The sequence below is a fragment of the Macrotis lagotis genome, chromosome 8 (assembly GCF_037893015.1).
Source record: "Macrotis lagotis isolate mMagLag1 chromosome 8, bilby.v1.9.chrom.fasta, whole genome shotgun sequence".
Taxonomy (NCBI): Eukaryota; Metazoa; Chordata; class Mammalia; order Peramelemorphia; family Peramelidae; genus Macrotis; species Macrotis lagotis.
Window position 1 is genome coordinate 109,155,978 of NC_133665.1, and position 19,856 is coordinate 109,175,833.

At 48.8% G+C, this 19,856-nt stretch overlaps 2 protein-coding genes across 3 annotated transcripts; one reads left to right on the forward strand and one right to left on the reverse strand.

The window, feature by feature from the left end:
* The first annotated feature begins 2,527 nt into the window (after positions 1-2,527).
* GRM2 (glutamate metabotropic receptor 2) lies at positions 2,528-19,245 on the forward strand. The gene is made up of 5 exons (XM_074198081.1): positions 2,528-3,022; positions 8,489-9,326; positions 12,402-13,483; positions 17,978-18,152; positions 18,622-19,245. The coding sequence occupies exons 1-5, from the start codon at positions 2,528-2,530 to the stop codon at positions 18,693-18,695; spliced, it is 2,664 nt and encodes an 887-aa protein (XP_074054182.1). The 3' UTR covers positions 18,696-19,245.
* LOC141496045 (IQ domain-containing protein F6-like) lies at positions 4,784-8,968 on the reverse strand. 2 transcript variants are annotated; one of them, XM_074198085.1, is made up of 3 exons: positions 8,469-8,968; positions 7,646-7,711; positions 4,784-5,720 (listed from the first exon to the last, which is right to left on the reverse strand). In XM_074198085.1, the coding sequence occupies exons 2-3, from the start codon at positions 7,661-7,663 to the stop codon at positions 5,307-5,309; spliced, it is 432 nt and encodes a 143-aa protein (XP_074054186.1). In that variant the 5' UTR covers positions 7,664-7,711; positions 8,469-8,968; the 3' UTR covers positions 4,784-5,306. The 2 variants fall into 2 exon arrangements, with proteins under 2 accessions (XP_074054186.1, XP_074054185.1); XM_074198084.1 differs by lacking the exon at positions 8,469-8,968 and adding an exon at positions 7,969-8,039.
* Positions 19,246-19,856: the final 611 nt, after the last annotated feature.

The following is a 19,856-nucleotide window of genomic DNA, read 5'->3' on the forward strand; positions in this document are numbered from 1 at the left end:
GGAGGATGAGCCCCTTCCTCTCCCACCTCAGAGCTCCCACTCAGGCTGGGTCCCTCTCCATCGCCGCCTCTGTCTCTCCAGTATCTCTGTCGTTTCTCTGTCCACCTCTCCCCCGGGAGTGTCTCTCAATCTCTCCCCCACATTCACGTCTCTGTCTTTTTCCTTGTCCTTTCAACCCCCTCCCTGTCTCCCACTTCTTGTTTCTGTCTGTTTCTCCTCCTTCCCTGTCTGTCTCTTCCCCACTCCTGCCCCTCTTTTTCCTCCCCATCTCTATTTCTCTTCCTCTTGTTTCACCCCCCATGTCGGTTTCACACACACACACACACACACACACACACACACACACACACTCTTCTTTGGTTGTCACCCCCTTTTGAATTCCCTCTCCGTCTCTATAGTCTCTGGTTTATGCCTCCTCCGTTTCTCTGTCTCTTCCTATTCCTGGATCCTCACAGAGTGTCTTATATTCTCTCCTGGAGAGAGTGGGGTTAACCCGTATATGTAAATAGTGCAGAGATGGGGCTCTCATGAGGAAGAGAGATCCCATTGAACGAGAGGAAAAACAGTAAGGACAAGTGGCCATAAGAGATGTGGAAAACCTTGCATTGGCTTGTCAGATCACTTGAAACCTAAGTGATTCTGAACAAGTGTCTATTTTCCCCTTGGCCTCAGTTTCCCCAGTTTTCTGGCTTGGAAAGATGGTACTTCCCAGCAAAATTGTGTGTGAACATCAAGGAGTCTGTATGTGTATGTGAGGAGGGGAGATCTGTGTATATGTGTTGTTGACAAAGAATCCTTGCGTGAAAATGTGTAGGCTGGGAGGGAGGGAATATTTGCCAGGCTAAGGAAACTGAGTCACTGAAACACCCTCTTATCTCAGGGTAACAGACAGGAACCTAGACCCAGCCTTTGGTTGCTTTTTTGTGATGCCTGAGGGAAAGTGTAGGAACTAACTTCCCCACATTTCTAACCTGAATCGCACACATTCAGATATACACACAAATTGGAGCACACAGTGAGAAAGACATAGACAATTCCATACAGACACACCCACCTGTATATACATGGGCAGCCATATACACCTGAATATGCATTCAGTCGTACAAGCAGAAATAGAGCCAACCAAACAAAAGCCTGAAATGCCTGGCTCCCTCTCATTTTCCCCTTCACCCTCCCTTAGTCCACTGTTAGAAATCCATCGGACTAGAAAGGGATTATGGGACCCTGGAAAGACATCTATGTTCATCTGAATTGGTCCTAGTCACCCCAGTTCCACAAGTTAACTCTTAGAGGCCCTTCCTCCTCTTAAAAGAACCTCTGCCCAGGTATTGCCCAGAAACCAAATCACATCTCAGGAGTCTCAGCATTCACAGCTGTTATGGTGAGGTCCTTCACCAGATACTGCGCTGTTTATGATCAGATTATCTGAGAATTCTATAACATTTGTGTGAGGTCTATGTCCTTTTCTGATGAAGGCCTTGTCTCCTTTTCCAATTTCTCTCTCTCTCTCTCTCTCTCTCTCTCTCTCTCTCTCTCTCTCTCTCCACTTTACCCCGCCCCCCTCCATCAGCCCCTGAAAAAAGATCAGGGTCCACCTAATATAAGACAGAAGGGAGGAAGAATATTGGGCCCCTGAAACAGATCTGAAGTCAGTCACTGATATCCCCTCAGCTTAATGAATTATTTCCCCTTCCTCTGGTCCTGGACTCCTAAAGTAAACTCATCTCTCTCAAGTGTGATTGATGGGGCAGCTAGGTGGCACAATGGATAGAGCATCGGCCCTGGAGTCAGGAGGACCTGAATTCAAATCCAGCCTCAGACACTTCATAATTCCCTAGCTGTGTGACCTTGGGACCCCATTGCCTTGGAGAGAGAGAGAGAGAGAGAGAGAGAGAGAGAAGGGTGTGCTGGTTACATGAGTGTGATTGATGTGAGGTGGAAGTGTTGGGGAAGCCCACTGGATTTTCCCTTTTGCCCAGCTTCCCTGTTTCTGTCTCTCTGCAGGTGCTGCTCTGTCTCTGCTCTCCCTCCTCTCCCACTCCTTTTATCCTGTCTTTTTTTTCACTCTAGCCCACCAGCTTCTTTCCAACCCACTGCATCCTATTCCTCCTCTTTCAACTCACACTCCTTTTTCCTTCTCTTCCCAGTGATTTTTTTTTGTCTCATCTTTCTTCTGTTTTCTCTTCCCTCATCTGTCTTTTCTCCCCTCTTACTGATCCTTTTCCCCTTTCATTATCTTTTTCCTCCTCCCTCTTTCTCTTTCCTCACCGGCCCTACCTGTTTCATCTCTTTCTCCCCTCTCCTCCCCTTTGTTTTTCTCTGTCTCCTCTCCCCTCCCTCTCGTCTCTGCCATCACTTTCACACCTCCCCTTCCTTTGTTTCTCTTTTTCCCCTCTCTCCGATTCCCTTCTCTTCCCCCCATATCCTCCCCTCTTCCTCCACGCCTCTTTCTCTCTCTGCACATTCCTCTCCTCCTTTTGTCTCCTCTCCCTGAGCCCATCCGGGGTCTCGGCCAGGTGCCCTCACAATGGGGCCACCTCTGCCTTTGCTGCTGCTGCTGCTGCTGCTGCTGCTGCTGTGGGGAGCCCGGGGTGGGGCCGAGGCGGGAGCTGGGAGCCCGGGCAAGAAGACCCTCAGCCTAGCAGGGGACCTGGTTCTGGGTGGGCTGTTCCCGGTGCACCAGAAGGGGGTCCCGGGCGCCGGGGGGAACGGGGAGTGCGGCGGCCCGGTGAACGAGCAGCGCGGGGTGCAGCGGCTAGAGGCCATGCTCTTCGCCCTGGACCGCATCAACGGCGACCCGCGGCTGCTGCCCGGCGTGCGCCTCGGCGCGCACATCCTCGACAGCTGCTCCACCGACACGCACGCGCTGGAGCAGGCCCTGGACTTCGTGCGCGCCTCGCTCAGCCGCGGCGCCCCGGGCTCCCGCCACGTGTGCCCCGACGGCTCCTATGCCATCCACGGCGAAGCGCCCACGGCCATCACCGGCGTCATCGGCGGCTCCTACAGCGACGTCTCCATCCAGGTCCGCGGGGCGCGGGGCGCGGCCAGGGCCGGGGGCACGGGGGCGCGGCCAGGGCCAGGGCCAGGGGAGGGAGGCGCGAGGAAACCGGGCAGAGACTTGAAGAGGGAGAAGAGAGACGCAGAGAGATGGGGGGGGGGGGACTAAGAGGGAGACGAATGAAGAGGAAAATGGGGAATAAGGGCTAGAGACTGAAGCCTGCGAAATGAAAGTACAGAACCCCAGCCTCCGCAAGAGCTGCGGGCATCTAGGTCAATCCATCCCTAAGAACATTTCGGGGAAAATGAGCTGCTCCTAGTCTTTATATTGGAAGAGCTCCCCAAAGAGTGGAGAGGAAAAGATGAGGGGGAAAGAAAGGAGAATGAGGAGAGATTGTGTGTGTGTGTGTGTGTGTGTGTGTGTGTGTGAGAGAGAGAGAGAGAGAGAGAGAGAGAGAGAGAGAGAGAGAAACAGACAGACAGAGAGAGACAGAGAGACAGAAAATGGGGGAAAGTATAAGGAGGAGAGATGAGAGGGAGAAGAAAAGGGGGAGAAATAGGGAGGAGAGAGAAACAAAGAGAAAATGGGGAGGGGAAGAAGGAGGAGGAGGAGGACAGATGAGAGTCAGAGAGAGAGAATGTAAAGAGACAAAAAAAAGAGAGACAGAAAGACACACAGAAAAGGGTGTGGTGGAAGACTGAGATGGAGAGGCAAACAAGGCAGGAGACAGGCAACAGGAATGGTGGTCAAAAAGTGTGCAAGGGATCTAAAAAAATAGGGACAGAGGAGCAAGACAGATATGAAATGCAAGAAACATTTGCAAGTGAAAACTAAAGACTGTATGATACAGAGGCAGATGGAAAAGAGGGGCCCAGAAAGAATAGAAAAAACTAAATCTGATCCTCAAAACAACTTTGTGAAGGAGATGCTATCCCAAATCTTAGCAGAAATTGAGGCTCCTAAGGGGGTATGATTAACTAATGGTCATGGAACTAATATCTCAGGCAAGATATGATCCAAGTCTTCATGGCATCACACCCTGTGCTTTTTCCCCATGTGCTTCTAAATAGAAATGGAAAAGACAGGGATTCACAAAGAGAAAGACAGGATGAAGAGGCAAAGGAAGAAGGACTCAAAGAGAGGAAGACAAGTTGGAGAAATGTATAAGGAAATAGATGCAGAAAGAAAAGTCAAGTGACAGAGAAACAAAGATTGTGAATCATGGAGAGATAGGTCAACAGATACCTGCATGGGAATGAAGTAGGAAGCAGAGGTTCTGGATCTAAGGGAAGTATTGGAATGGGAAGACACTCTCCTATGGTAGGGGCACCCACATATGCAGGAGGAAGCCAGGTCATCCACATACACACATGCACAAAATACACACACACACATATACACACATATACCAGTGCCTTTTTCTTCACTCAACATCTAGCTCTGTCTAGAAGGCCTGAAGAGGGAATCCTGTTGCAAAGACCCTTGGGGAGGGATGAGCCAATGCAGGCCCAGCTGAGCTCTTGTCTGCTCTGACCATCTGCCATTCTGGCCCATGGGAGCCAAGGTCCAGGACCAGGGTTCCCCCTTCTTTCTCTTCCCCTCCCCTCCTTGTCAGCTACCTTCTTCTTATCCGGGCCTGCCCAGTCCCAAGACACTTCCCCAGGAGGTAGCCCTTGTCGAGGAGAGAACCCAAGAATCCAGATTCCCTGCTGGTCCCCCACACCAAGACAAGCATAGCCGCACAAACTATAGTCTGAGGCAGAAAGGGGAGAGAGAGAGAGAGAGAGAGAGAGAGAGAGAGAGAGAGAGAGAGAGAGAAGCCAAGGGAAGAAGGCTATTCCCAACTGAAACAGGAGGCAGTCAAACAAGGATTTCTGGGTCCACCCTCCTGTAGGAGAAAGGGATAGAGGGATCCTTAGATCTCCCCTTGGAAACAATGTGGAGGAGTATCCTATAGATGTCAGAAAGCTGCGAGGGATGGTGGGGGAATGGGTGGGTATCTTCTTTGGGGAGAGGGGTGGTGAGGAAAGGAGCCTGAAGGTCCTTGCTATCCGCCTAATCGTCCTAAATGTGGTCAATTCTGCCCCTTCTCTGTCTTTACACCTTTGGAAAACTGGGCGTTGAACGAGATGCTCTGTCCAAGGTTCTAGCTCGGTACGGAGGTCCGGGATTCCCTAGGGCCAGGGACAGTAGAGGAGTGGCCAAAGGGGTTCCCGGCCGGATCAGTCCAGTTCATACTCTTTACTGAGAAAGGTAGGGTTCACGGGGTCCCTCCACAGCTGCCCCAGCTCCGAGGGCCCCAGGATTCTTAAACCAGAATTTTGATATCGATCTCCAATTGCTCTGCGGGCGTGTGCTTGCTGTCCGATTTTCGAGTCCGGTCGGTGTACCAGCGCCAGTAGGCCTGGATGATGCAAGCGGCCGCCCGCGCCCGGCAGAAGCAGCGGCGAATCCGCCACATGCGCACCCGCGCCTGCAGCTTGACCACGGCTCTCTCCTCCCGCGAGTAGAGCAGCAGCATCGCCCGCCGCCGCTTGGCCAGGCCCCGGGCCATCACGCCCCGCCACCAGCACTGGATGATCCAGGTTCGGAGGGCCGCGTGCAGCAGGGTCCGTCGCACCAGCAGGCCCCTCCACCAGGCCTGGATCTTGATGGCCGCCTCGATCTCCTTGTCCTGGGGTAGCAGGGGCCCCGCTTTGTCCCAGTCTTGACCCTGGCCCACCTCCGGGTGGGGGGAAGGAGGGGGACACCAGTCCTTCTCCCATCTCCTCTTTCCCCCTAGTTCATTTGCTATCTTCCCTTGGCTAGCTGTCTGCTTCTCCTAGTAGAGTCCTCTCCTCCCTCTTCTTCTCCCCTTCTCCCCAATTCTTGCTTCTCCCTATTCTCTTTTCTCACTCTCCTCTCCCCTTTCTATTTTTCTCCTCCCCCCTCTCCATCTCTCCTCCTCATTCTTCTCCTTGATATTCTCCCTGTTTATATCTCTGACTCTCTCTCTCTCTCTCTCTCCTCTCCTCCTCAACTTCTCTCTTCTCTCTAGTCTTTCCTTCCTATTCCCTCTCCTTCTTCTCCACTCCCCATCTTTTCTCCTCTCCCTTTTCTCTCCACTCTCCTCAGACATGGAAGGAACCTCAAACATCATCTTAACCCAACCCATAACTGACCTGATCAACAGTTTCTCTGAAACATTCCTTACAAGGGATCATCCATTTGTCACTTGAAGAATTCATAATTCATTATTTTTGGAGATTATCCACTTTACCTTTGGAGAGCCCCAATTGTGAAAATTGTTACAAAGCTCTCTCTCTACCTGCCTCTTTACACTTTCCGACCATTGCTTTTAGGTCTACCCTCCAGAACCAAACAAATCAAATGAAGTCTTTTTTCATGTGACATCTTTGCAGGTACTTGAAAATATGGGTCATGTCTCCCTCCGCTCCCCCCCCCCCCAAGTGTTTTCTTCTCTTAGCTGAACAACTTCAGTTCCTTCAATCAACCCTTTTATGCTTGGTCTTCGGTCTCTCACATCTTGGTCAGGCTCCTCAACTAGTTAACATCCTTCCTTGAGTTCCCTGAGCTAATCAGTACAATTTTCTGTAGGATCTGTTGAAGGCAGAATCATATCCTTTGTTCTGGACACCAGCTCTTTAGTTAGCCAGTTAGGACAGACAGTCCATTCTTTAGGTCCAGTCATTTAATCAGCTCAAACTCTGCCTAATATAATCATCTAACTCACAACTCTTCACCTTGTCTGGAAGAATAACATAACAGACTCGGTCCAATGCTTGGTGGAAATCAAGGGCAACAACCAATTGACCACAACAACCTGATCTGCCAGTCCAGTTATTTTGTCAAAAAAAGAGAATAAGCCTAGCTTAGCAAGGTGTCTTGAAGGTATATTGGCTTTCATAGTTTTCTTTTCCAGACATTCTGAAGCCTTGTCTTTTAATTATATGGTCTATATTTCCCTCCCATAAATTGAAGTTAAAATCACTGGGCTATAGTTTGCACACCACTCTGCTTTTCTTTTCTCCTTCCTCCCAAATCTCTAGTCCTTCAGGACCTCACAAAATCTTTCAAAGATACCTGATAGTGCCTAATGGTTCAACAATCACATTCAGCAATTCTTTCAGGATCCTGGTCTTTACTTGACCTGGCAACTTGAATTGAAGAGGGCAGCAGCTATGTGCTTTCTATTTCCTTTATGTCTCCCTTCTTCCCTCTCTGCTCTCCATCTTTCTTCTCCCTCACACATCTCTCACCAGCTTTCCTTTTTCTTTCTTGTTTCTTGCCCTCTCCCTTTTCTTTCCTCTTTTCTCATTTCCTCTCCTCTTGTTTGTCTCCCCTCCTTCCTTTTCTCTCAACTTTCCCTTCCTCTTTCCTTTCTTGTTCTTTTCTCCCTTCTTCCTTTCTTTTCTCTCTCCTGTCTTACCAGCCCCTACCCCATGCATGGATCAAATACAGCTATGAATTCCTTATTAGCCCTCATCTCCCAAATCTTTTGCCCTAGTCTTTTTAATTAAAAACAAAGTCTTTTCTGTTTCCTAATCCTGATTCGTTCTACTGCTTCCTTGGCCCATCCAACTACCCTTCCCCATTCCCCAAGACACAAAACAAAAACCCTGCTTCCTTCAAGATGCCTCTACCTACCTCTGTTTCTCCTCCCATTACTGGTTCTTCAGTTTCTGGCTTCTTCTTTTTCTTTTTTTGTGCCGCCTAATATGGAGGAGGGGGAGAACGGGTTAGGTGAAGAGGAAGAAAGGAAGCTGCCCAATTCCTCAAACTCTAAGTCCAAACTCTAAGGGAATCAAACCCCACAGCACCATTCTGGATTTACTCAGGGATCTCCACAGGTAATCTGGTCCTTCCCCCTATCTCAGGGAAGGTCAGCCCTTGGTCCAAATCAGACCTTTCCTCCCAGAAATTAAGAGGACCTCCAGGCTCTTGCCCTCCACCCCTGCTCTATCTCTTACACAGAATAGACTTCCCATGGCTTCCAGACAGACGATGGTTCAGCTGTCTTCTTGACCTTAGTTTAGGAAACCCTGGTCTGGTTTGAAAAGGGGTGACAGGGTCATCTGTGAGGTCACAAGAGTGGCTCTGACACAGAGATCTCCACCTAGTTCATTTCCATCCAACCACTGAGGGAAAAAAATAGGTTAGATAGTTCTATCTACAGTGAGAAGCAGGACTCCTGGGTCACTAGGAAAAGGAAACATGAAATCCTCCCAACAAAATGGAGATTGTGGGAAGGACTTGGATGAGGATTAGTTAGAGCGGTGGTGAATGGGAGCAGGTCATCCAAGCTAAAGCCCAAGAAGCAGGACTGAATTCTACCTGGGAAGGGTTGGGGCCTACAAACCATGTGTCCAAGGAATGAAGAGAGGTCACTGGGAGGTCCCTTCCAGGGAGTGAGTAAGCTAGGAAACTGTAAATATCACATCATTCAATCTGAAGCTCCTGGGATACCGACCTTCTGACATGCTCTTCCAGGTAGCCAACCTCCTCCGACTCTTCCAGATTCCACAGATCAGCTATGCATCAACCAGTGCTAAGCTCAGTGACAAGTCCCGTTACGATTATTTTGCTCGTACAGTACCCCCAGACTTCTACCAGGCCAAGGCCATGGCTGAGATACTTCGTTTCTTCAACTGGACCTACGTATCGACTGTGGCTTCAGAGGGCGACTACGGGGAGACTGGCATTGAGGCCTTTGAGCTAGAGGCCCGGGCCCGCAACATCTGTGTGGCCACCTCAGAGAAGGTGGGCCGGGCCATGAGCAGAGCTGCCTTTGAGGGTGTGGTTCGAGCCCTTTTGCAGAAGCCCAGTGCAAGAGTGGCTGTCGTTTTTGCGCGCTCTGAGGATGCCCGTGAACTTTTGGCAGCCGCCCAACGCCTCAACGCCTCCTTCACCTGGGTGGCCAGTGATGGTTGGGGTGCCCTGGAAAGTGTGGTAGCAGGCAGTGAAGGAGCAGCAGAGGGTGCCCTCACCATTGAATTGGCCTCCTACCCCATTAGTGACTTTGCCACTTATTTTCGAGCCCTTGACCCATGGAACAACAGCCGAAACCCTTGGTTTAGAGAATTCTGGGAGCAGAAGTTTGGGTGTAGCTTCCGCCGTCGGGACTGCGGAGCCCACTCACTCAAAACAGGACCCTTTGAGCAGGAGTCCAAAATTATGTTTGTGGTCAACGCCGTGTATGCCATGGCCCACAGTCTGCACAACATGCATCAGGTCTTATGTCCCAACACCACTCATCTCTGTGATGCTATGCGCCCCGTCAATGGGAAACGGCTCTACAAAGACTTCATGCTCAATGTCAAGTTTGATGGTAATGAGTCAGTTCAATTCTACAAGTATTTATTTTAAAAAATACCCTGACTTGGTGCTCAGGATACCAAGATGCTTTTAAAAATGGAATTATAATCTTAAGAGGGAGAATATGATTTGTGTACCCATTATGAGAGGGGTGGAGGAGATCCAGACAAAATGTGAAGAAACCAGGAGGGAGATGACATTTTCATTGACCAGGAGAATCAGGGTCAGCTTTATAGAGGGGTTGAGTCAAAGAGGAAGTCTTTGAAGGAAGGGAAGAATTGCAACATATGGCAATGAGGAAGGAATAACTTCTAGATTTAGATCTGGAAGAGGTCATCTTAGCCAAATCTCTCATTTCACAGGTGAGCAAGAAGTCATTATTTCTTTGACCTAGGTCCCGTGGGTAGTAAGTTGGAGATCCCAGTTCTCTCATCCCCAATCAGCACCATTTCTCCTAAACCATACTGCTTAGACATGAAAACCTGCTCAAATACACAGGAGAAAATGTAGTAAGACTGAGGACAGCTAGCTGGTGGGCCGGTTTGTTTGGAATGAAAGGCCAAATGCAATGAATACTGAGCCAAAGACCAATAGCAATAACAACCGGAAGGTTTTGATGATAGGGATGACCATCTGTATGGTTGTACTGCCACCCAAGAATATAATGAGATAGATTATTCTCATAATAACACCTTGAATGGGAACAGAGGACATCATTGCTGACCTTGTCATATACATAGGAGAAACTGAGGTGAAGGCAAGAGCTTTGTTCCAGGTCACACAAGTAAACTTGGTGGCAACCTCTGTCAGGATTCAAACCAGAGGTTTGTCGACTGGATTTTAGAAAGGTGGTCTTGGAAATAGAGAGCTGGAGAGTGGAGTGTTTGAGGTGATGGCTACCTGAGGAACAAGGTCTGAAGGAGAGGAGTTGTTCATATTAACTTGGACTCCCAGGGAGGGGAAGAGGATGTAAGGATTCATAGAAAGTAGCAGATCTCCCTCTGTCACGCCAACCCCAAAGTCAAAATTAGAACAAATATGTAGGGAGGGCACAGTTAATTTTAGTCAATAAGAATTTTACTAAGTGTCTATTGACTAAAGCCCTCTCCCTCCATCAGTAACCACCCCCAAGGGGAAAGCTCATGTGGTTTGGTGTGAAGGGTCAGATTTAGGGTCAGTGTATGGGAAGAGTCAATCTCCTTTCTATACCACTAAGGTTATATTCTTTTCATTTGATCCTATAGAGTTCTCGTGAGTTTTTCCCTAAAAACCGTAGATAGTTTAAATTTAGTTCCATTTTTAAAAAGTTTAGAAAGAATGTGACTTTTGAAGGGAAGATTTGAGCTATTGTGAAAAAACTCTAGGGCAAGGTCTAGGAATTACTGGATCAACTTCAATTCAATATAAGCATCAATCGGAAGCAGCATGTGGAACTGTGGCTAGATAGCTGAACCCAAAGTCAGGAAGACCCAAGTTCAAATCAATCCTCAGATAGTTGGTTTTCTGATGTCAAAGTCAAGTCACTTAACCTCTGTCAGTTTGTAAGATGAAGGTAATTGTAACTCCCACCTATCTGGGTTGTTTGTAAGGATCAAATGGGATCACTTTGTACAAATGCTTGTTATTGTTATTAACAATTAGGAGTCACAGGCCACCAAAAGCTTCATTAATCTATTTAATTTCATTAATTATTTAATGAATGATCTTAGGGTGCATTGATAACCCCCCAGCCTCATCCCCAAGCAGAGAGGTGAGAGTTCTGCTATTTATTCTAAGCATCACATCTTAGGGTAGTGCACAAGAGGGTGACAGGTATGTTGAGAATATGGAGACTAAGGATTCCTGAAGAAACGGGGATGTGTGGCTTGAGAAGCATCAGGAAAAACCAGTCTGCAGATAGCCCAAGGGCCAGCACCAGAAAACAAGACTGAACTTTTCTTCCCTTGGCCCCAGAGGGCAGAACTAATAATAACAGCTGCCTTTGCAATCTGGCTTTCAAGCTTGCAAAGGGTTTTGTGGATATGATCTCATTTGAGCTTTCTAAGAATAGGGAGTTAGACAGAGCCAACGCTATTATCCCCATTTTAGAGATGCAAAAACAAATGAGTTGTGATTTGCCCAAGGTTTCACAGGTTACTCCTGGCAGAATAAAGATAGATGCACATTGGAATTGGGAAGGAGACTGGAGTTGGCGTCAGGATTCTGTTTGGGTTGAGTGGGATGTAGTCAGGGGTTATTAGGGAGTTTGGGTAGGTTAGAATGGTGGTTAGGATTGGTTTGCTGGGGTGAATGGAGGCTAGAGTCGGAGCAGTGCTGGTCTTGGAGTCAGAAGGTCAGGTGTTCAAATCCACAGTAGCTGTGTGTAACCCTGGACAAGTCACTTCACCCCATGGCATTGAGCTGAGGGCCATGTCTGGTCATCCTGATTCGGATGGTTCTGGAGGAGACAGTGAGGCTGGGGATGTAGCACTCAAATCTGGTTGGTGAGCTTGTCCCGGTCTTCTCTGAAAACTTAGAACAGAACACCATCACCATCATCATTATCAGCATTATGAACACCAGCATCATCATCATCATCATCACCAGCATCATCACCATCACCACCACCATCATCATCATTACCATTACCATCATCATTATCACTATCACCATCACCATGACATCGCCACCACCACCATCATCATCTATCTGAAGGGTGGAGGGTTAGGCTCACTAGGTTAGGGTCACTCATTAGGAGCTTGCCTTTAGAGGTGGCTCCGGTGTGGGGTGGTTTTGGATGAGTTGGTGACTGAGCCCTGCCTCCCCTTTCCCTCTTTCTCTCTCCCCCGCCCCCCGCGCCCTCTCTCTCTCTCTCCCGTGCCCTCTCTCCCCCCGCCCCCGCGCCCCCTCTCCCCCCCGCCCCCCCGTGCCCCCTCTCCCCCCGCCCCCCCCCCCCCCCCCTCCCCCCCCGCCCCCCCCGTGCCCCCTCTCCCCCCCACCCCCCCGCGCCCCCTGTCCCCCCCGCCCCCCCGTGCCCCCTCTCCCCCCCACCCCCCCATGCCCCCTCTCCCCCCCACCCCCCCGTGCCCCCTGTCCCCCCCGCCCCCAGCGCCCTTCCGGCCGCCAGAGGCCCAGAACCAGGTGCGCTTCGACCGCTTCGGCGACGGCATCGGGCGCTACAACATCTTCACGTTCCTGCGCGCGGGCGGCGGGCGCTACCGCTACCGCAAGGTGGGCTACTGGGCCGAGGGCCTGCGGCTGGAGCCCAGCCTGATCCCCTGGGCCTCGGCGGCGCGGGGCGCCGGGCCGCCCGCCTCGCGCTGCTCCGAGCCCTGCCTCCAGCACGAGGCCAAGAGCGTGCAGCCGGGCGACGCCTGCTGCTGGCTCTGCACGCCCTGCCAGCCCTACGAGTACCTGGCCGACGAGTTCACCTGCCGCGACTGCGGCCTGGGCTACTGGCCCGACGCCAGCCTGGCGGGCTGCCGCGAGCTGCCGCACGAGTACCTGCGCTGGGGCGAGGCCTGGGCGCTGGCGCCCGCCGCCCTGGCGGGCCTGGGCGCGCTGGCCACGCTCTTCGTGCTGGCCGTCTTCGTGCGCCACAACGCCACGCCCGTGGTGAAGGCGTCGGGCCGCGAGCTGTGCTACATCCTGCTGGCCGGCGTGCTGCTGTGCTACGCCATGACCTTCGTGCTGCTGGCCAAGCCCTCGGCCGCCGTGTGCGCGCTGCGCCGCCTGGGGCTGGGCACCGCCTTCTCCGTGTGCTACTCGGCGCTGCTCACCAAGACCAACCGCATCGCGCGCATCTTCGGCGGCGGCGCGCGGCGGGGCGCGCGGCGGCCGCGCTTCATCAGCCCGGCCTCGCAGGTGGCCATCTGCCTGGCGCTGGTGGGCGGCCAGCTGCTGCTGGCGGGGGGCTGGCTGCTGCTGGAGGCGCCGGCCGTGGGCAGGGACACGGCGCCCGAGCGCCGCCGGCTCGTGACTCTGCGCTGCAGCCACCGCGACGCCGGCCTGCTGGCCTCGCTGGCCTACAACGCGCTGCTCATCGCGCTCTGCACGCTCTACGCCTTCAAGACGCGCAAGTGCCCCGACAACTTCAACGAGGCCAAGTTCATCGGCTTCACCATGTACACCACCTGCATCATCTGGCTGGCCTTCCTGCCCATCTTCTACGTCACCTCCAGCGACTACCGGGTGAGCCCGGGGCGGGGGGCGGCGAGGAGGGGGCGACGAGGGGAGCGAGGGGGCGGGGTGAGGAGGGGGCGGCGAGGGAGCGAGGGGGCGAGGAGGGGGCGGCGAGGGGAGCGAGGGGGCGAGGAGGGGGCGGCGAGGGGAGTGAGGAAGGGGGAGCAAGGGACGCCCCTCAAAGCCAGAGCATGCTGGAAGAGACGTAAGTTAGATTCCCCAAGTTATGCCAGTCCCACTAGGAGATGCACTTTGGGGACGAGGGAAGGGCAGGGAATTTTCTGAATCCTCCCTCCTCCTCTGCCCCCAAACTTGCCCTTGACCCATGGATTCCACCGTCCTCAAACACTTGCTTTCTCTGACCACTGAGCTTAGACACCACCAGAAGCCCCTCCGGGCAACGGACCGCTTGCTGTCCCTGGGCTTTGAATTGACTTAGCTTTAAATTTTCCTTCCAACACATACTTAACTTGGGTGACATGGGGCAAATCCCTTTTACTCTTCGTGCCTTGGTTTCCTCATCTGTAAAATGGACCAGATGCTCACTAAGGTTCATTCTAATCCTGGATATCATGAATCAGCTTTACTTCAGACAGCTTAGCATGGAAGTAATTACAGTCCTGAACTTGGAGTCAGAAAGACCTGGCTTCAAATTTCTCTTCAAGTCCTTACTAGCTCTCATCGTAGAGAAGGGATTAAAACTCTCTAACACCATCTCCTAATACAGGGTTATTTGGAGGTCCAAATAAAGTGAATCACACGGAGGACTTTGCAAATTTTTAAGCCCAAAATAAATGTCAGTTATTGTTGATACCAATTTCTAAAAGCCTTGATCTAAATACTCACCTGTCATTTCAGACATATCTGACTCTGTTGAACCCATTTTGGATTTTTTGGCAAAGAAGGTCTTGCCATGAGGAAACTGAGGCAAATACAATTAGTGACTTGCTCAAATAACGTGTCTGCGGCTGGATTTATATAGGTGTTTAAAAGTGAACAGGTTGGGGCAGCTAGGTGGCACAGTGGACAGAGCACCAGCCTTGGAGTCAGGAGTACCTGGGTTCAAATCCGGCCTCAGACACTTAATAATTACCTAGCTGTGTGGCCCTGGGCAAGCCACTTAACCTCATTGCCTTGAAAAATCTAAAAAAAAAAAAAAATGAACAGGTCAGATATGCCCACCTCTATGGCCTCTTCCACCTGATAATCCTCTGTTTTAACTCTAATTCAGCAGCATATACAGATTCTAAAGCACTTTTCCTCACAACCTCCTTATGAGGTAGGAAGAGCATGTAATGGCCAACCCATTTTATAGGTAGAAAAGGAAGTCTCAGGGTGACTAGGTGGCACAGTGGATAGAGCACTGGCCTTGGAGTCAGGAGTACCTGAGTTCAAATCTAGCCTCAGACACTTAATAATTACCTAGTTGTGTGGCTGTGGGCAAGCCACTTAACCCCATTGCCTTGCAAAAACTAAAAAAAAAAAAAGTCTCAGAGAAGTTGAGAGTTGTTAAAATTAGACCTTGAATGCAAGTCCTCCAACACCAAGGCTCTTTCATGTTAGAACTAAGATCATGTCTTACTTTGGAACAATGGAGTTGGAAGGGAGATCCTTTCCAACTGAGTTTGGGAGGAAGTGCAAAGTATGCTCTCGTTAGAATGAGGAACAACCTGCATTTCCAAATTTGAATCCTACTGTTAATTTCTATTGGCTGTGCAACCATGGTGGAGTTACTCATTTCTTCTGAGCAGCATCATCAATAAAGCGTGGTTGATGACTTCTATGTCATAGTAATGGTGTGAGGATGAAATGCAACAATGAATGTAAAATGCGGCACAAATATCTCTGTAAAATCTCTACACAAATGTCCTAGGCTATTTTTATTATCTGGCTGATTCTTATCTGATGCAGGAATCCCACAATATCTGTGACAAGGAGTCATCTGGTCTGCTCAAATACTTCTAGTAAAATGGCAAGATTCTAGTGAATCAGCTCACTACTTGACAGGGTTGTCCATTTCTTTGTTGTTTGTAGTTTTACTTATTAAGAAATTTTATCATACAGAATTGAAAACTGCTTTCATAGGATTCCCCTGATCCTATGGTCCCAATTCTACCCTCTTGCACCAAGCAGAACTGGATCTATCTGTCTATCTACCCACCTATCTTTCTTCCTTTCCTTCCTTCCTTCCTTCCTTCCTTCCTTCCTTCCTTCCTTCCTTCCTTCCTTCCTTCCCTCCCTTCTCTCTCTCTTCTCTCTCTTCTCTCTCTCTCTCTCTCTCTCTCTCTCTCTCTCTCTCCTCTGTTTCTGACAATGTTGATGGTAGTCTGTACTTGTAATCTCCCCACCTCTTCCCAGAGGAAGATTCTATATTTGAGGAACTGTTCTCCTCGACTATTAGTGATTTGGTTACTTTTTCCCAATTAACTTTGAGTTCATCTACTTCTATTCATTTTACACTGTAGCTGTTTTCTTTCTGATTCTTTTCTTCTGTATAAGTCTTCCTGAGCTTCTCTCACCTCCTATATTTCACTTCTCATGACATGATAATGTCCCATTATATTCATATACCAAAGTTCAACCATTCCCTAATCAATGTAAACTCAATGTTTACAGTTCTTTGTTACCACAAAAGTGTTGTTCTGAATATTTAGTTATATATTGGATCTTTTTTCTGTCTTTGACCTCCTTTGGATTTATGCCTAATAATGAAATCACTGAGTTAAAGAATATGTTCGCTCATTTTTCTCATATGATTCTAAATTTTTATCCAGGAGCACTGGGGTAGTTCACAGCTTCTACAGGTGCTAGGATGCCTGCTTTCCCACAATCAATCAACAAACAATTATTAAGCATTTACTCTGTGCCAGATACTTTATCATAATTAGTCCCCTCCCCCCCAAGAGCTTACATTCCTCCAGGGAAGACAAGTTCATTAAAATTGGCACATTCAAAATAAATACAACATAGATGAAAGGGAGTTTTAAACAAGAAGGATGTATATGGAGGGTAGGGAGGGAGGGCCAGAAAAGTCCTCCTACAGGAGGAAGTCCAGGATTTTCTGAGAAGGGGAGAGGTCAAGGAAATGGGTAACGGGGGACAACCCATGCTAAGACTCAAAGACACAGAATGTTGTCTGTGAGGAATACTCAATAGGGCTGCACCATAGAGGACACAGCAGGAAGTAACGAAAAGAAGACTAGAAAGATAAGAAGGGGGCTAGATTGTGGAGAGTTTAAAAACACCAAAGAGACATGTTTATGTGTGATTCTTGTGGTCTGAGGAAGTCATCAGAGTTTATTGAGTGGTGGGGTGACATTGTCAGACGGTGTGTGGAGGATGGATTGCATTGGGAAGAGATGAGGCAAGGAGTCCCATTTGAAGGTTATTGCAATATTTTAGGAAAGAAGTGAAAAGGGTTTGAACCAGGGTGGTGGATGTATGAGTGGAGAGAAGGGGACATATATAAGAGATGTTTTAAAGGGGAAAAAAAAATGTCAAGATTTGGTAACTGTTTAGAGATTTGCAGTGATCAAGGATGATGCCAAATTTGAGAATCTGTATCATTGTTGCTGTTATGCATCATCTTTCTAATGTGTAGGGCATGGGGTAAGATCTCAATGCTTTTTTTTCTCTTTTATTTCTCTTACTTTTGATGTATTTTGAGTGACTTAGAGAATGGTTTTACATGGTCATTTGAAGCTTGGAGTTCTTCTTTAGGAAATCATTTGTTCATATGCTTTGGCCATTTGTACACTGAAGAATGGCTCTTAAATCTTATCATTTGTGTCAACTCCCTATGTATCTATAATATCCAGCTTTTAGCACTGACATTTCAGTAGTGTCCTGGTGAATGTTTTACCACCCAGCTCTTCAGTGGAAAATGCACACAGGACACTTTTAAGTTTAAATTGCATTACAAGCATTTTGTCCATCACTTTCTGAAGTCTAGACTGAAAATTGAGCAATTGGCTCTTGCCAAGCTGGCTCCAGTATACCCCTGCCTGCAAAGATGTTTTTTACTGAATTGATTTTGTCCATGCAAAAACTTTTTCATTTTATTAATCAAAATTGTCTATTTGATCTTTTCTCATCACTGTGACCTTGTGATGTGAATTCTCTCTCTCCCAGCCATAGTTGTGACATGTTCCTCATCCAAATCCTTTTTTCTATAGGATGGACCCTCAAATACAAAGACAGCTTTTTCACAGTCCCCTGAAATCTACTCTTCTTCAGGCTAACACCCAGTGTTGACCACCTACAGCATGATTTCCAAACCTTCCTCAATCCCAGGCCAACTTTCTGGGTCTTAGCCCTCTATTCATATATAAATGATGGAAATATTATAGCATTCTACATTTCAAAGTGTTTTATATTCTGTGGTTCTTTGACTCTTATAACAGAACCCCAAGATATTGGGGAGGGGGAAAGTATCTCCTGTGTGGGCAGAGGAGCAGGGGAGGCTGCAACACAGAAGCCCTAACTCCTGGTATTTTCCTCCAGGTACAGACCACGACCATGTGTGTGTCTGTCAGCCTCAGTGGCTCCGTGGTTTTAGGCTGCCTCTTTACCCCCAAACTTCACATCATCCTCTTCCAGCCACAGAAGAACGTAGTCACTCACCGAGCGCCTACCAGCCGCTTCAGTGTCACAGCTGCTGGCTCCAGCATCTCCCAGGGTCAGTATGTGCCCCTGGGCCTTTTGGCACTCTCAAACCAAGAGCTCCACCCATCCCCCCCTCCCCCACCCTTTATCATCACAGAACCTCCTGAGTCCCAGTCCCCCACCAAAACCTGGTCCATAGCCACTATCCTCTAGATTCCAGCTGCTGCCGCATTATACCCCCCGCCCCCCACAGAGCTCAGGGGAATGAAGACATATACCAGGTGTGTGTGTGTGTGTGTGATCTAATTTAATTTAATTTTTAAGGGAAATAGAATGTTATTCATAGAGAGTAGAATGGAAAGAAAAATGCAGTTAAAAAGGAAAAAAGTACCCCTAGACCCCTTACTGAAATCCACCAACATAGAGAGGACTCAGCTGAGCATGAGAAAACACCTCCTTTTGGAGTAGATGTTCTTTTCTGCCCTTGTGATTAATGAAGCTCCTTTGGTGCCCCTCACTAACCGTTCTGCTTTCTCCCCTAGGCTCTGCCTCCCAGTTTGTCCCCACGGTATGTAATGGCCGGGAGGTGGTGGACTCGACAACGTCATCACTCTGAGGGTCAAGTCCCAAAACAACTCAGCTCCATGGCTACACACAGGGAGGTAGTACAGAGTCCTATCCCCTGGTGGCTAGGCAAACTATTATTCCTGAAGCATTGCAATAACCCCAAATCATCTCATTTCTTCCCCCAAATATTGTCATAACAACCTAATGCCATCCCATCTCCCAACCTTGGCCCAGGGTCAGAAGCTGCAGGAGAATATTGGGAGCATAGAATGTCCAGCCAAAAGGTCATGGCATTGGCTATGTTTGAATCAATGTAAACCCCTGAAGGAGGGACCTTGGGTAGGGGGAGGGTAAAGAGTCAGAAGAAAGTAGAGATGCTAAAGGCCTGGCATCAAAGAGTTTATGTATTAAGAAGTCAGTCCTGAAATAGGAGGAAAATAGAGGAGCTAAGCTCCCCAATCCTTGTCACATCAAAGGTGCTTCCAGCTCTGGGTCCAACTCCTAATCCCTACTTTATGTCCTAGGGCTTTTAATTTTTTATATAAGTTATTCTAAGGGAGGGAGGAGGGAGCATACAATCTTCCTGCTAAATACTTTATCTTGTGGTTTATTTTGTAATTTCTGTAAATAAAGTTTCTTTTAAAATCCAAACCCTTGTCCTCTCTGCCCTAATCCTGGGTACCTTTAATTCAAAAGGGTAGGGGGGTGTAGGAGGGGGATTTTTTTTTTAATAATGGGTAGGGTTCTTAGACAGCACCAACCTTTAATGTGACCAGGGCCACATGAAGCCAGGGCCATTGTTAGCTTGTTATAACTGGCATGGGTCCTGGCCCAACAGAGCTTCCCCTGGGTCAGGCACCCTAAACAATACAATACTTGGGCCCACCGGGGTTGGGTGATGTTGAAAGAATCAGAGGACCTGAACCTGAAGTTTGGTATTGCTTGTGGGTGAGCCCAGGCAAATCCCTTCATTCTGTCATTATAAAAATGGGGTGGTTGCATCAGGTGATCTTTTAAGGTCTCTTCCAGCTCTAAATCTGTAATCCTTTGAGCAAATGAAATAATGTGTGTGGAAAAACTTTCAGACCTTCAAGAGCTCTACAAATTCCAGTTATTATAATCTATGAGTCCTAGTGTCAAGACCTAGAGAGTAGAAAAAGAAATGAGGGATCTGAGGTTGAGATGGGAGGGAAGGGGAGTCATTCACAAG

Coding starts and splice junctions, on each gene's coding strand:
- GRM2 (XM_074198081.1), top strand. CDS start 2,528: ATGGGGCCACCTCTGCCTTTGCTGCTGCTGCTGCTGCTGCTGCTGCTG. Junction 3,023..8,488: donor ACAGCGACGTCTCCATCCAG/GTCCGCGGGGCG, acceptor ATGCTCTTCCAG/GTAGCCAACCTCCTCCGACT. Junction 9,327..12,401: donor GCTCAATGTCAAGTTTGATG/GTAATGAGTCAG, acceptor CCCCGCCCCCAG/CGCCCTTCCGGCCGCCAGAG.
- LOC141496045 (XM_074198084.1), bottom strand. Junction 5,721..7,645: donor TAATGGGAGGAGAAACAGAG/GTAGGTAGAGGC, acceptor CCCCACCCGGAG/GTGGGCCAGGGTCAAGACTG.